General features: G+C 37.1%; 1 protein-coding gene across 2 annotated transcripts; it reads right to left on the reverse strand.

Moving 5' to 3' along the window:
• Positions 1 to 1,368: 1,368 nt before the first annotated feature.
• On the reverse strand, positions 1,369 to 5,687 carry LOC147537769 (short-chain dehydrogenase PC-15-like). 2 transcript variants are annotated; one of them, XR_015226054.1, is made up of 4 exons: positions 5,029 to 5,686; positions 2,973 to 3,132; positions 1,602 to 2,021; positions 1,369 to 1,445 (listed from the first exon to the last, which is right to left on the reverse strand). XR_015226054.1 is itself a non-coding variant. In XM_086643644.1 (3 exons), exons 1-3 carry the CDS (start codon positions 5,369 to 5,371, stop codon positions 1,682 to 1,684), a joined length of 843 nt encoding a protein of 280 aa, XP_086499770.1. In that variant the 5' UTR covers positions 5,372 to 5,687; the 3' UTR covers positions 1,369 to 1,681. The 2 variants fall into 2 exon arrangements, 1 of the variants encoding a protein (XP_086499770.1); XM_086643644.1 differs by having other exon boundaries at positions 1,369 to 2,021; positions 5,029 to 5,687.
• Positions 5,688 to 17,364: the final 11,677 nt, after the last annotated feature.

A 17,364-nucleotide genomic window follows, 5' to 3' on the forward strand; every position in this document is an offset into this window, starting at 1 on the left:
TATGTTGAAAGAATCAATTACATCTAACTTTCCAAATAAACCAAAGAATAGTTTTATATTGTGATTCCAGATCCTCATCATACTGAGAGGTTGAGTCCCTCCAATTCAGTTTCCAATCATTCGAGTAAATAGATTAGGCATTTGTATAAAAATAAAACCAAATGCTTCCAGCAAATGTACACTGGAGAAGCGCATATTTAATAGTTTCTCTATGATTGCAAGAATCACCATTCAAGTTGCTTCCTATGTATTTACCTATCCGTTTCTTAGTTGGAAGTAGGGCTGGGAAAACGGTCCGGGAACCCGGGGTCCGGCCCGTTCGGCCCGGACCGTTTTGACCCGCAGCCCGAGTCCTACCCGAGCCGGGCATACCCGGCCCGATGGCTCGGGCTTATTGGGCCGGGACTCGGACATACCCTCAATTCCGAGTCCCGGCCCGTTAGGTCCGTCCGCCACCCGCCCGCATCAACCCGCCCGCGAGAACCCGCCCGCGAGAACCCGCCCGCGAGAACCCGCCCGCGTCAACCCGCCCGCGTCAACCCGCCCAAATCTATTATAAAAACCCTCCTCTCTTCAACAAAGAAACCCTAATATCAACCTAACTTTCTCTCTCTGCCTCTCTCTCTTAGCCGCCTCCTCTCTCTACTCTCTCTCCCCTTCTCATCTATTCAACACCATTTAGTGATGTTGGTTGATGAAGTTGATAAAATCCATGAAACCCTTGTTCTTGTTGATGAAGGTGAAGATGTGGGTGTTGATGAGTTAGATCTTCTTCTTCTTCTTCGTTTTCTTCTTGATGGGGATGGGTCTGATGATGATGATGATGATGATATTGATGGGGAATGACTTATTCATCACCTTTCCGAGTATCTTGAAATGTCCGATCTCTTTAGGCGTGATGATATCTTCTGGTTTTTTTTTTTTGTTGTTGAACCTGATGATATCTTCGGTTAGTCTATGTAATGGAGTTGCTTATGATCAATCTAGTATTCAAAAATGGCTTGATAGTGGTAATAATATAATACATTTTTCTAGGGGTGGGAATCTAGGGTTTCAGAAATAGTTAGGTTAATTAATAAAAAAATCTTCCCAAAAAAAAAAAAAAAAAGGAAAAAAAAAAAATTCTCAAAAACCCGAGCCCGCCCGACCCGAGCCCGTTGAAACCCGTTCGGGTAGTCGGGCTCGGACGGGCTACGGGCACTTCAAGTCTTTGATACGCCCGGCCCGATCCGCCCGGCTCACTACCTCGGGCTCGGCTTATCCGAGCCCGATCCGCCCGAGCCCGGCACTTGGTAGCCCGAGCCCGACCGAGCCCGCCCGTTTCCCACCCCTAGTTGGAAGTGCTTTAGTATAAAATTCCCATAAAAATAAATTAATGCAAGGAATAATAATTCATTTTCCAAATAAAATTCCGACTGACCGTGTCTGAATTACCTGAGTAATAAGTTTATTTTTCAACCGTGATACACATCCCGACACGAAACCCGGCCGAAACCCGGCGGGGTGACGTGTCGGGCTGTGATCTAGAGAGAGAAAGCGACACGTCACCCCGCTGGGTTTCGGCCAGGTTTCGTGCCGGGATGAGGGTCATTTTCCTTTATTTTTATGCCTTTCACCCAACTCAAATAAAACTTGAGGTTACGTCCCCAAATAATTCCATGAGAGAGAGATACAAGGGTCTTCAAGCTCTCATTCTTATTTTATGTATGAAATCTCTAATGAATAATGGGAGATGATACATGATGGCTGCCACATTGGAATAACGACCATAAGAGAACCATGGCTGTGGATTTCTCTTCAGAACTGCAGCCACAGTTTTCTTTGCAAATTCTTCTCCTGGCGTCGACCTTATACCTTGCGAAAAATAAGTTCTTGCACGAATCAAATTCTCGTACGGTTTGTATAGCTTCCATTCGGCTCCCATCCTGGTATAGTTGGCTAGTGAAGCATTGCCTATGTTCGATCTTATTGCACCTGGAACTACAGTCATGACATCGATTCCAAAAAGTCCAAGTTCCAATCTGCAAAAAGAATATCGACACGACAATGACGTAAGTTAATGTGGATAAGTTTATGTATTTGAAGCAACTAAATTATGCTCATTAGATTCTTCTCATCATTTATATCACTAATTCTCCTCGATCAGTACGTATTATTCACAACAATAGTAAACTATTATTCACAACAATAGTAAACAGAGGCGAAGCCACTAGTGGGCTCCGCCTGGCTGCAGCCCGGGTCTAAATTTGAATAACTAAAGAACACCCTAAATTCATTCATTCATGGAAGCTTTACAAATAGGTGGCAAAGAGATGGGAGATATGTTGCTTAAAGGGACATGTGTTCCAATCCTCCTCTTACCAGTTTTTGCCCTTTGTGCCCAATTAAATTTGGCAAGCTCAGGTTTGGTTTTGTACCAAAAGAACCTAAAGGACAAGTTGTGTTTGGTTTTTTCTGAATTCTCAATTTTCTCTGATATATTCCATATTTTTTCTTTCGTTTTATTCACCAAATCTTAAATACCATAACTACAACTATTTTCTACTTTTTGTAATTACAAAAAAAAAAAGAGTATGAATTAAGCTAACATAAGTGTAATCATCATATATATAGCTCAAATGTTGAGTATTGATAGTAATTGAAAATTCGACCTTTTCATCTTCATATTATATTTGATACATTCCATGAATGGTGAAATAGGATTTACGATATAAATAGTTTAATCTGTTACAAAATAGGTACGTGGATTTATAGGTAATGAATGAAAATTGACTAGATACGTAGAGTAAAAAACTCCTGCATTATTGATATTAGAAATTATTTTTCTATTAGTTCTTATTTTCAGCCCGTCCTATAGTTAATTTCTGGCTCCGCCTCTGATAGTAAAAGAGCATCAAAAGTGAGCCATTTGAAGAGATAATTGCCGAAAAAGATTAGGTTGATACAAGAAAGAAGAAAGAGGTTTTACTAACCTCAGGGTATCGGTTAGGGCATGAAGAGCAGCTTTAGAAGCAATATAAGGACCTACCCATGGTCCAGAGGTCAAAGCTACAACACTTCCTACATTTACTATCTTTCCTTTTCTCCTCGCCACCATGTGAGGAATCACAGCTTGGATCAACCTCATCGGACCTTATCAATGGGAAAAAAAACTTATATCAGAGATTTATCCTACTGTCATGAAGCAATTCTAGACTTGAAAATCGAAACTGTTTTGATTCAGGCGGTTAAGAAAAAGACCAATATAAAGTAAATAATAAAGAGAAATGAAGTTATGGTCTCTTTCTTTAGATTACTGATTGTCCCAAATCGAAGTAATTCTAGGTGTATTGAAAATATCTAAATGTGAAGAAGCACATATAATGAGTTAATTAGATCCTTACCTAATATCTAAGAGGCTAAGACGACCACTGCCTAATCACATCTTAAAAAGGAAAGCATATTTTCATTTCATGACTTCAAAAATTGATCTAGCTGGGGGACAGTTGAAGGTTGGCAACAAGATAGCCAAGCTTATTATAGCTGGTTTAAGGTATAACAAGTACAGAGACATTCAAGATCAATTTTGCTAACAATGTCAGAACAAGAGATAGGAAATCCTAGAAATGTTGGTAAATGATTTGTCACTCCTTTGGTTTTTGAGATAACAGGAACAAATTTTGATTCTTTCATACGACACAGAAGTTCAACCAGCAGAATTAATGATGCCAGGAGAACCGATGACGTCGTCCCAATTTCATTATCATATATGAAATACATAATTAAACTACGGAAGCCGCAAATGTAAAAGTTAACAATCAAAGAATTCATAATCAAAATATAACATAACATATAATGTGAGTGACACCGAAGAATCATATCTAACTTACAAATTAGTATGGAAAACTCTCAGAATTAAATGATGGATCACTAACAGAAAGAAAATGTAAACGGAAAAAAAAAGGAAACAGAATCTTGCAATACTAGTTCGTTAAGTCACAGAAGTGCAACAATTTTGTTGAATAAAACAGGATTCAGTCCTTTTAGTTAGCAAAATATGATTTTCGAAAATATTGCAGAACAATATGTGCGTAAAACTAATACCAACTGCTCAAGTGCCAAAGAACCCACATTCAATAGTTTGAATCTTGAACTTCGGAGTTTTGGCAACCACAAGCTTCGATCTTGGCAAAGAAACAGGGGCATGTTTAAGGGGGTGCGACCGGTATGGTCCCACCGGACCCCCCTAAAACTTCTAGCCTCAAGCATGACGTCACAAGTTCAAAACTCCCCCTTGTCAATTTTTCTGTTTATTTTCTCAACTCGTTATTGTCTGACTATTAGTGACAAGAACAACTATTAATTATGGATAATCAATTACTTTAGTTTATAAGCTTAAAGATTAGTTAAGAAATTCAATAATTACTGTTTAGTTTTTTTCATAGAAGGAATGTAGTTCAATGTGTATTGTCATATAAATATTCGGGAGCAAAAAAATACACATCTTCGATCATCTAAGATAACATTTTTTTTTTTTTCATCTTAGCTCAATTTGAATTTTTGTTAAATGCATTACGTTTAAAACGAAAAAAAAATTACGCTTTAAGGTTCTCAATTAAAATGCCCCAAATTCTTGTTCGCTCCCTCAAATTTTAGGCCACACCACTGGTAAGAAAATTCTAATTCAACTACTAGGAAATCATGAAATGTGATTGCTACTTTTGTATATTGAACAAACTTAAAGACATTGAGAAAAATAGTGGTGGGCTAGAGAGCCTCAACTTTTGTGTGTAAAATCTATATAATCCAAGCCCATTCTCTTATCAAGCATTTGTGTTTGCTGATATTTTTGTGGGGCTGAAATTTATACTCATCCCTATCTATTGTTCGCATTCTACCCATTAGCAAAAAACATCAAATTAACAATTTAGAGAGTTATTAACATAATTAGTAGGAATTAGGGCATGGTAATCATAAATAAACAAATCATGGAGGAATTATGATTAACAGGAGCAGATTAAACATTGAACAAGAGAGAGATAGAGATACCATAGACATTGGTGTTGAAAGTATTTTCAATAGCAGAGAGAGGGATTTCAGCAAGAGGACCAACACAATGAACTCCAGCATTATTAACAAGAATATCAATCCTATTAAACTTGTCAATAACATTACTAACAACTTTCTTGATACTTTCTTCAGATAAAACATCTAATTCTTGAAGAGAGAATCTATTTTGATCCTCACTCTGAAGGTCTTTCATGGAAGATAAAGACCTACTTGTTGCCACAACTAGACATTTCTCAGAAGCGAAAGCTCTTGCTAGACAATTACCAATTCCTCCTTCACTACATCCAGTTATCAGAACTACTGGTTCATCTGAATCATCCATGGAATTCAAAAGCAGATTTTGAAGGGTTTTAATTCCTTAATGAAACTGGTTTATGGGTTTAATCTCCCAATTGTTTTGTGTATTTTGAGTGATTAGGAAGAGAACCCATTTCTCAAAAATTAGGTTTTTATAAAATTCGACAAGGACAAGATCATGTGGAGGACTGGAGGGTATGGATTTAATGAATTAAAAATTGAATGACAGAAAAAAAAAAAAGGAATATGTGAACATGATAATTGGAAAGCACCCCTCTACCAAATAAGCACTTATTAGTCTCTTTTAGTGTTAAAGCCCATGGCACTCTGTCAACCGAAACACAATAATTAACAAATTTATTGGGCTTTAAGTTCTATCTTGTTGGGCTTCAGGCCCCTTTAATTATCGGTTTAAGTTAAGCTATCATCATGTTTATCATATCTTGATGATGTATCAATATTTCGTAAATTGTAATGACTATCGTAGTTCGTAGTCGATTTTTCACAAAAAAAGATTATCAACACGAATATGTTTATTTTATTTATTTTTTTTTGTTGAAAGACACAAATATGTTTACAGTGTAGAGTATTACATATGTATATTTAATTAAAGACGAAGCTATAATTTTTTGTTAAGGAAAGTTGACCATAAGTTAAAGAAAAAAAATTAATTCATATGATTAGTTTTGGAATCCATCACTTATAGACTTGTGTTAAAAGATATAAATAAAATAATGCCGATGTGGCTTTTACCCCTACTATGATTGCCTTAAAGGGTCTATATATGGCTTTTACGACCCATGATGTGTCAATATTTCTTCCAATTCTTCAAACCCTATTTTCTTCTTCTTATTCTTCAAACCCAATTCTCTTCCACTTCTTCTTCTTCAAATCGATTCATAAACCTAATCACTGCATGATTCATAAACCCTAATCACTGCATAATTCATGATTCATAAACCACATCCAAGAACAAAAACATTCAAGTCAAACACAAATTCTGATCTATAAACAAGTATCAAAATAACTGGGTTTAAACCATTGAAGAAATAAGGGTGGGGTTTTCATTGCTTTTTAGTTCATAAACCATTGAAGAAATTAGGGTTTTTAGTTCATAATCGATTCAGACTCAAGTCAAACCTAATTGATTCAGATTCATAAACCATTGAAGAAATTAAGGATCTTTCAGTTCTAAATAACTGAGGATTTATAGAGATTAGGGTAGGGTTTTCCGGTTTGAACAAATTGGGGGATTATTACTATTTGGCAGAGATTCCTGGTTTGTATTTCATCTTCTCTTTTATTCAAAATACTAATTAGATTTGATAAAAAGTTTTATTGAGATACATAAATTTGCTGGACAGAGATGAGAGCGAATGAGAAAGAAATCTTTAGGAGAGAGACGAGTCCGATTGTGAGAGGAAGAAATGTAAAAAGAGTTTAGACAGAGAAAGTCTCGAGGAGAAAAAACGCAACATTGAGTGGGTGAGAAATATGTTTTCCCACCTTTTGAGTGGGAAAAATATCAAGCCTTTTGCCCACTTTTTTTTACCACGAGAATTCTACTTTCCCATGTTTTGTTCCAATCAAACAGTGGAAAATCGATTTTCTTACGAAAATCGATTTTCTTACCCACTTTACAAGTGTATCAAACAAACCCATGTTTTGTTTATCACCCACTTCTTTCTTCTTCTTCTTCTTCTTATTCTTCTTCCGACGTACTGTCGTCGGCCGGTCATTTTCGGGCGGCGACTGTACTTTTTTTTCTTTCTCTTCCTTCTTCTTCTTCCTCCTTTTTATTTCTCCTTCCTTCTTCTTCCTTCTTCCTTTCTCTTTTCCTTCTTTTTCTACTATCTCTCTATAACTCTCTGACGATGAGCCTCTCCTTCGTCGGAGATTTGGGGAACCAGACCTTATTTTGTTGCGCCGGGTGTGCGGTAGAGATTACAATGAGAAGATGGATGTTTGGAGTGAAGGATATTCCTTTGTAAAGGAGATGTCCTTGAAGGAGATGTCCTTCGACCAAATATGCAATGCGAGCAATTTGTCGGATAGGACAATTGATGAGGAAGATTATCAAGTCTGGTTAATTTAGGGGTTGTAGTGTTTAGCTAGAAACCAACTACGATCGTCGAATTACGAAGTAATTCGCGGCTAACTTCGACCGGATCCTACATCAGGTTACACATAAGAATGACGATTTGATCGGATGACATGACTAATGAGAATGAGATATATAATCATGGGAGAGTCCCATAAATATGTCTCATTGGCCTAAAAGAAGTTTAGGCAAAGATAGCACAAAAGGCCCAAAAAGAGGGATTTTGGGTCGGGGCACCAAAAGGGTGTTTGGACCCAAAGGGGTGACCGACCATGATCAATGGGGTGCCCATAAGGGGTCAGCCAGATCTGGAAATTCTCCCTTAAAGGGGACGGCCACATCAAAGGAAAAGAGAAAATAGAAACTAGTTTCTATTTTCGACTATTTCCTTAATCTTATTCAAAAGGGACTTTATAGGAATCTAATTAGGGTTGGACTCTAACTTAGAACTCTATATAAGGCCTTTTAGGGACTTGAATAAGGTGTGTAATTTCTCATTAAGCTTTCTTACTCTACCACATCAAGTAGAGAAGAGAAAGTGAGCTAATTCCCAAGCTATCAAACTAGTCAATAAAGAAGAAGGTGTTCTTCGTATCAAACCACCATTGAAGTTCTAGCTAGCCACAAGGTGGGAGATCAATAGATCATTCGGGTGTCTTGAGTAGAGGAGCAACACGTGGGGCTCTTGGTCTTCGCATTCGATTGGAAAGGTTCGAGGAAAAACTAGCTATTAAGGTAATTCTAAACTCTTAGTTAAATATTAGCTTATGCATGATGATCTTGGGACCATACTAGTGTTAGAAATGAGATGTCTGAGATTCCGCTTAGAACACTAGGTGACACCACAACCCAACATGGAGTGCTGGTGTTATTTTGTATATAATGTTGGCCGAAATTCCTTCTTTTTATGGTGAATCGGCCACTGAAATTTTTGAAACGATTCTTAGAGGAAATCTGGGGTTTCCAACTCGGATCTTTCATTCTGTTTCATCTTCTGTTAAAGATTTGTTGAGAAGAGTGATCCGGAAGGATCGTTCAAAGCGTTTCACGACAGGACAAGTTTTAGGGGATCCTTGGATTACAAATGGAGGAGAGACAAGATGATCAGTGATTGATCTGGCTTGAAGAATCATATTCTTGACTAAGCTTGAGGACAAGAACGGAAGCCTACCGGAATCATCATCATCATCATCGTAATCATCTTCAGAGGAAGTGTTGAATGTGGAGTAGCAGCTGAGGAGGATTAATGAAGTACTCCCTCCGTCCCATATTGAATGACCTAATTTCTATTTTAGGTTGGCCCATTTTAGTGTCCTGTTTCTAAAAATAAAGAAAAGAACTTTTCACTCTTTCCAACAATACCCATTACCATAAATTTAATGACAACTTTATTTAAAAGTAAATTCAACTTTTTCATTATAAATTACAAAAGTTAATGAGGTGTTACAATTGGAAAAACCATGTTATTTCTTAAAGTCAAACTCTAATTAATGATATTCCCTTGAAAAGTTGGGTTTTCAAGGTAGGTCATTCTGTTTTTGGACTGAGGGAGTAGTTATTTTCTTTGTCCTTCTTTCTTTATTCACTAGTGAGAGAATAATAGTTAATACATCATCATCCTTGATCACTGTTTTTATTGGTTCATATTAATGTCACTCCTCTTTGTTGCTATTATTTTAATTATGTGGGAATGGTTGACTGGCATTGGGTTAGGTTTGTGTAGGGACATAATTATTAAGTAGTAGGAGGAAGAAGAAGAAAGTTTTTTTTCTTGATTAAGGTCGCCGGTCAACGATCTCTGGACGGTGACACCTAACGGCGTCAATTGTACCGTTAGGTCAACCATTAGATGGAGTTGCCTCCTTTGCATTCATTGCCTTTAAGGGTGTGTTTGATATCTCCCATTTCCATGGAAATAAAAGAATATCCATGGAAATAGGTATTTCCACCGTTTGATACGAAATGTAATTCCATGACTTTAATTCCCTAGGAAATCTATTTCCATGAAATAATCCACTTTTAATTCCTTGCCCCCCCTAAGAATTAGTTTCCGTGGAAATTCAAAAATTAAAATAAAAATATTTTAATATGTTCGGATACTTGAAACTTAATATTTATGTCCATATATGTTCAAAATGATATTTTTACACATAAAATTTTGCAAAATAAATTTTTACTTATGCATTGGGCAAATGACATTTTTGTCCTTCTTACGAAATGACATGTTTGCAAAGTTGTCAAAATGACATTTTGGATTTTTATAGCCAAAATTACATTCTTACCCTTTTATAATATCAAATTGACATTTTACCCTTATGTTGTCAAAATGACATTTTCACCCTCGTATAATATCAAAATGACATTTTTACCCTTAAATTAGTACAGTGACACAAGGTTAAATAATTGTACAAGATAGGGGTAAAAATATAATTTTGAAAACATAAGGGTAAAAATGTAATTTAGACAACATAAGGATGAAAATGTAATTTTCGCAAAAGTAAAAATATCAAATAGACTACATAAAGAGTAAATAAAACTCTTAATTGAATATTGTATTGAGGTTATATTCGTAGAAGTTAGTTGTCAACCAAATAATAAAGTTCGTAATTCCACGGAATAATAAATGACTACCAAACGAAAGAACTCTTATTTCCACGGAGTAAATTCCGTGGAAGACTTTCCATGGAACTATTGAATTTTCATGGAATTGTTTCCCTGATATCAAACACAACCTAACTATTTCAGGAATTGTCCTCAGCAAACTTGCCTTTAACAAATTTGGACATTGCCTGTAAAACCTCCCGTTACACAGTTGCCTCCCTTCTTCAACTTTACTTTCGCTTCTTCTTTTATTCCAAGAATCACCCAAATCAACCCTAATTTCCACACCTGTGCCCTCTAAATCTCCTTACCCTTATTCAGGAATCACCTAAATCAAACCCTGATTTTCAAACCCTTACCCTCTAAATCTACTCACCGTTACCGGGGATTCACCCAAATCAAACCTTCTAAATCTCCTCACATTTAGATCTTCTAAATAAATATTCAAATCATCACCATGCCATCAACAGAACCAGATGATCTGACACGAAAATGTCACATTTGGAGAGTCTAACTTAGACTAATTAGTCCCTTTTCGAGTGTTATCAATAATATTTTATGTGTTTTCATGTTAGGTACCTATTTTGGAGTTAAACATGTAAATCGGAATAAAGGGAACGAATTGTCACTATCATTTCATGTGCCGAAAACGAGAGAAAAAGACTTCAAGCAAATCAAATGACAAGAGGAGTTAATGACGAGTCCGACAGTAAAAACGGAATTCAATTCGGAGTTCGGACGGGGAAGATGTGAAAGATAGAAGCTAAGGTCTTTTCTTGAAGGCACCCTCCCTTTGATTCTAAATGTAAAGACAAGATGAAGGCACTCGCTTGGTTTCTAAACCAAGCCCAAAGCCCACACAAGCCCAAATAAGATGACAAGGAAAAATCTTGGAGGCACCCACTTTATGGTTCAAAGTAAAGTCTGAGTCAAAGTCAAACATTGACTAGGGTTTTGAGTCACAAAGAAAGGATCACAAGTAGTAAAGAAAAGAACTATTCATCTTCTTCTTGAATCATCTTCAACCTTGGAAAAGAGTTAGGGAGAGAAAGAGGCAAGAGGGTTAGGGTTCTTCATTATTTAGTAGAACTTAAGGATTCATCTTGAAGGTTGAAAGAGAGAGAAAAGAGATAGGCAAAAGGAGTTCTAGGGTTTGAAGGGTTCAAGAGTGTGAAAGAGAGGGAAAAAGAGAGAAGAAGGAGGAGGTCGGCCAAGCTAGGCCGGCCAACACTAGGGCCGGCCTAGTCTTGGCCGGCAGCAACTCGGGATTTAGCATCAAGAGCTGCTCGGGTAGCACGGACAGCAGCAAGAACGGCGCTTCCCTATGCACGGAACGGCAGCAGCTATCGGGCGTGCACTGGAGCACCTTCCGGGACGCATCAGCAGGAGCTCCGGGTTGGACTCACGGGAGCTGCTGCTGCTAACGGGAGCACCAAGACGGGTGCGACCAGCAGCTTCCTTCTCATGCACGGGAAGCTTCCAACACGGCTGCAGCTCGGAACGGCCGGATGCTTAGGGTTTTGGCCGGATCTTGATTTTGGCCGGATTTTGACAAGCTTTGACCGGATTTTTATGTGTTTTCCGGCCACTTTCTTGGCCGGATATCTTAGGGCTTTTACTCCCCATCATCTTGGCTAGCTACCCATGTGGTTTGATTTGATTTTGGGTTACAAATTTCTAGAGAGAGAAAGCTAGGGTTAGCTTTAATGGAGGTTGTGTTCTAAATGGAGAAGATGATGGTGGTCGCTATGGGGAACCCATAATTTGCTAAGGGGAGATCGGCTGAACCTTAAAGACTCATATTTTCCGACGATCTTAGCCTCGAACCACATCGAAAAAGGGGGATTCTCTCACCATTTCCTTTCCATTTCTTATTCAATCGCCATGTTAGCTAACTTTAGTGTGTCGATTATATGAGATGAAATGTGATGAATTCGTGATTATGTTTAATATGATTTGATGTTTTGATTGTGAATTGATGTTCATTTAATTCGATTATCGTTTTGATCGTATTTTCATGTGTCTTGTCAAGCACTTCGCATAGTTAATAGACGAAACGAAGTATTCGATATCGATCGTAGTCTAAGTCATATTTTCATGTGTCTTGTCATGCACTTCACATAGTTAGGCGACTCGACAACACTTTCGTTGACTCGGGAATAATCGATTATGATGTTTGTTTGACTAAGTATGATCTCCGGATATACGTAGTGCTATAGACATCACTTTAGGAGTCGAATATCGATTGTACCTCGACACATCAAATCGGACTACACATAGTCGTAAGTTTATCATTATGGATTCCCGGACTTCGACACCTCTCTCACTTATTTATCTCCCGACTCTTGTTGCCTCCCGACTCTTGTTTCTCCGACACTTCTCTCGAATCTCTCTCGCCCGTTTACTTTATTGTTTAGTTTTACTTGCTTTATTCTCTTTTTGTTGCTTATTCAATCATAAACCCCCATTTACCTTTGTTCATTTCCTTTTTAGCCTAAGTTAGTATTTGATATCTAAACCAGGATAAGACCCTTCGTTATCCAAACTACCAACTTATCCTTGGATCGACTCCGGTTTTACCGGTTACTACTTGATACCTCCGCTTGGGTGTGCAACCTTTTCGGGTGCATCACCAGACTTCTCAAAATCAACATCAGTTTTTTATTTCGGATATCATCAGTAGAACCAGAATTCTAAAAAATGAACCCTAATTACCATTTTCCATAACGGGAGTGCTATAATGAAAAAATCTGTAACAAAATTCTTGACTTACTGACTCATTTTCACTAAAAGACAAAACTTTTTCAAAGTTTTATAAAGTTTTTCAAAGTTTGACTTTAATCTAGACTGTTCTTTTATCTGTGTGACTCATCGAGTCAAGTATTTTGTCAAAAATTCTTTGTATACTTAGCATTCTCCTTTCCATAATCAACTTCAGTATCAAAATCAGCGAAACCAAATTCTCAACCTGCAATTTTTCATGATCTGTTTTAATTTCGGGCTCCTTCGTTTCTTTGTTTTCAGAATCTTCACCATTAAATTTGAAGAATCAACCTTGGATTCAGACCCATTAGATACATCATCGTCACATCCCAACCTTTAATCATCATCATCAACCTTGGATCATCAACGTCATCCTTCAATCAACATGCGAGTTTCAATGAGAAAGAACAGGAAAAGAGACTTTTAGGAGGTAGTTAGGAGAGAAAAACATGAAGAGGGAGAGAACTACCAAATATGGGAGGAGGATAGAGTGCATCAACAAAAGAAAGGGTGTGAAAATCGTTTTCACACCTTTTTTGTGGGAAAAAATTCAGACCTTTTTTTACTTTATTCCATTAGAAAGTCGTTTTCCCACTAAATGAGACCAACCAAACGATAGACAATCGACTTACTTAGGAAAATTGATTTTCCCATCAAATTCTCGCACGTATCAAACATACCCTTAAACAAAGGGAATAAGAAAAAACAGTTGTTTCAACATTTTTTTTATGTGAAACCAAACTTAAATGAACATAGACATGGGGTAAACATAGGGATGTAAACGGGGCGGGTTTGGGACGGTTCATCCCTTCCCAACTCCGTCCCGTTAGTAAACAGGTTTTACCATAACCGTCCTAATAATTAATCGGGGTGGATATTCAATTATCATAACCGTCCCAATTAAAAATTGTTAAACCATTACCGCCCCGCCCCGTCCCGTTTAATATAAATGAGTCGGGTCGGGTTCAAAGTATTTTGTTTCACAAAAGTTATTTTAGTTTGAAGTAACATAACAATTATTAACAAAATTTTGTAAGACTTTGAGTTTATCAATCATAAACACTACAACTACTTAAATAATATAAAACATAAAATAATTAAATTGGTAATATAAGATTAAAGTTTTAGAAACATAACCTTAAATAAAACATATATTTAATATATAACATACTAATCGGTTCGCGGCGGGGCGGAGTTTACTATCTAATACCAAACCCGCCCCGAACCCAATTAGTTTTTTTAACTTCATACCAAACCCGAATCGTTTAATTCACATGGCGGTAAAACCTGTCCCATTAGGGCGGGTTTGGGAAAAAACCCGCTGGTTCGGACCAAATTGCCACCCCTAGGTAAACATTGTTGAACTTTAACATGGAGGCAGTGGTGGATCAGTCGAATGCTCGAAAGTACGACTCACCCGAATAAGTTCGAGGGCTTTCCGATCCCTAATTCCAACATTAAAATTAAGCACCTCCTCTTCGCAGATGATTGTATCATCTTTGGTCGTAACTCACTTGATAACATTTATAACCTTAAACAAATTCTGACGGATTTCAGTGTTGCTTCGGGCCAAATGATCAATTATACTAAATCCACCATTTTCTTCTCCAAAAACTCCCATCCCAAGTTCAAGAAAATGCTCATTAGAAATCTGAAAGTCCATCAATCCTCCTCTCTTGATAAATATTTGGGCACTAATCTCTTCATCAATAAAAATAAGAAACAAGTCTTCTCGTCTCTTCTGAATCAAATCCAAAACAAGTTCTTCAAGTGGCAAACCAACCTTCTCTCACAAGCTGACCGCTCTGTAGTTATCTCTTCTATAGTTGCAGCCGTTCCCCGATACCAAATGCAATGCTTTGCTATTCTAAAAGGCACAAGCATTCGCATCGGGACCCTCCAAAGGTCTTTCTGGTGGGGAAAACCCAAAACCATCCACACCATTAACTGGTCCTCCATTTGCAAGCCTCGCAAATTAGGAGGATTAGGTTTCCGATCTCCTCATATTGATAATGATGCTTTCTTGAGTAAACTAGCCTGGAGAATGATCAATAATCCTCAGGAACTTTGGGCTCGTATCCTGAAAGCTAAATATATCCGAAAGCTCATAAACCTAACCCTCCTAAGTCCAATCACTCCTAGCCTTGGGAGTCTATTTGTAAACATTACGAGCAAGTGGCGAGTCTTATTGTCTGGGATATTAATAAAGGCACCAAAGTGAATATTTGGCTTGATAATTGGATTCCCAACCACCCGCCTCCAATACCTAACATCAGAAACATAGAGCTAACATGGGTTAGCCAGCTTATTACTAATAATGAATGGAATATGAATATCATAAACAATTGTTTTACCATTGATATTAGAAATGTCATTACTAGTATTAACTTGCAGATGGATGTTGATGACACAGCAAAATGGCCGCTAAGCAAATCGGGAAATTATACTATTAAGTCAATGTACAATTATCTCAGAACCAACAGGTATGCTTCGAATAATAAATTACCATAATTGAACTACATTTGGAACATGAATACGATACCGAGAATTAAACTTTTCCTTTGGAAATGTTGTACCAATAGTCTACCCGTGAGGGAGAAAATAGGTAAGTTTATTGGAAATGTCTTCACTTGTATTAACTGTAACGCGAATGAAACGATCGAGCATTCGCTATTGCATTATCACTATGCCAAAGCAATATGGTTGCATTTTCAGGTTAGGATATGGAACATCTAAGTTCGGTTAAACAATAGATTCTTCTTTGGAAGGATCTAGATGAGGAACTAACAAACTTATATGCTAAAATTATGTGGTTTATTTGGAAAGTCAGGTGTGAAACATGCTTCTCAGCAAAAAACCAAACTCCTATTCAATTAATCAAAGGCTCTTCAACAGTTCCACTAAAGATTGCCACTAAAGGCAAAGAACCAAAGCAACACCAATGGAGCCCTCCATCGACACCATTTCTCAAAATTAACACAGACGCATCCTTCACAGACTTAGGAGAACCAGCAGGGATCGGATGCATTATCTTTGATGCGGAGTCAAACTTCAGATCATCGCTCGCGGATACAGTCAGAGGTCAAAATGCGGAAGAATGTGAATGTTTAGCTATCAGATCGGCGCTCCTATGGGCAATAGATCTTCAGTTGCACCACGTACATATAGAGAGTGACAACCTCAACGTTATTTCTTATTTGGTAGATCAAAGCTACTCCACTCAATGGCAATCCAGAAAGCACTTAGCCGAAATCCTCAACTTGAAAAGCGAATTTAGGAACATCGAATTCTCCTACATTTCGAGATCTATCAACGTCAAAGCGGATGCGTTAGCTAAATGGGGAAGGAAGCATCAACGAAAGAATATTTGGAACTCCCTCCCGGCTTTCATTAAGGATGATGTTTAATTTCCTTTTTGTTTTCTTTTCCTTTCTTTGTAAGTTCAACAAAAAAAAAGGCAGCGGTGGATCCAGGATTTACATCGAGCGGAGGCTAAAATTTGAGACAAATTTATGAAAGAATGTCATTCAATATATGTATTTTTATAGGACAAATTTAATTTGTCATAATCAACACTTCTAATAGTTTCGTGGATTCTTATTCTCCAATTTATGCAAATATCACATTTCCAGTACTTGAACCTCTAAAGAAAATTGCAAGTATACCATTGAACTGATGCCTAATTGAAGATTATTTGCGTTCGACAAAGAAAATATCATACTTAGAGGATAAAAATGAAAAAAAATCAATATGAATATGAAAAAATTCTAATCATATTGAGACACATAAAGAAAAAACTCAAAGATTTATAACTATAATTTGTGTTATGGTTAGCGAAATAAAGTGGAAAAATACGATTTTAAAAATAAAACCTGAAAAAGAAAATTTGAACATTATCAACGACAAAATGGACGCCACACAGGGCCGACCCAAGTATATCGGAGGCCCCAAGCGAAATTAAAAATTGGGGCCCATAGAATGGATATTAGAAAACAATTAAATAAAACTTAAACAATGCAAAGGGTAGGAATCGAACCCTTAACCTTTTATCCAAGATCTAAACTCTTTACCACTAAGCTACACCTTAAATTATGTTTGAACTTGGTTTAAAGTATGATTAGTTTTTCGAAAGTTACATACGAAATAGGAAACATGAGGCCCTTGATTATTTGGGCCCAAAGCGACCGCTTTGGTGGCTTTGGTCACGGGCCGCCCTGATGCCACAAATTTCAATTTATTTATCGCAAGAAGCTAATTGTATTTTTTTAAAAGCAAAATCTAACGTACAGAGGAAATGAAAGTATCGACAATTTACGAAAGTCTTTTTAGTTAGATAGTTACATATAAAACTCTAACTTTGAGAGAAATATAATAAATTCTTTTTTAATAATTTCATCAACTTACCTTCTAATCTATAGAATTCGAGGGAAAAATACTAGATTTTAAGAGAAATGAAAATAAAATTTGAAGATTGGAGCAATCTATTAGAAGAAATTCCAACATATGTGGGCTTACATATGTATAGCCATGTGTATGGCTATCTTAGTACATTG

The sequence above is a fragment of the Eschscholzia californica genome, unplaced genomic scaffold, assembly GCF_041429995.1.
Source record: "Eschscholzia californica isolate CP2 unplaced genomic scaffold, dmEscCali1.0.p SCAF_5, whole genome shotgun sequence".
Classification (NCBI taxonomy): domain Eukaryota; kingdom Viridiplantae; phylum Streptophyta; class Magnoliopsida; order Ranunculales; family Papaveraceae; genus Eschscholzia; species Eschscholzia californica.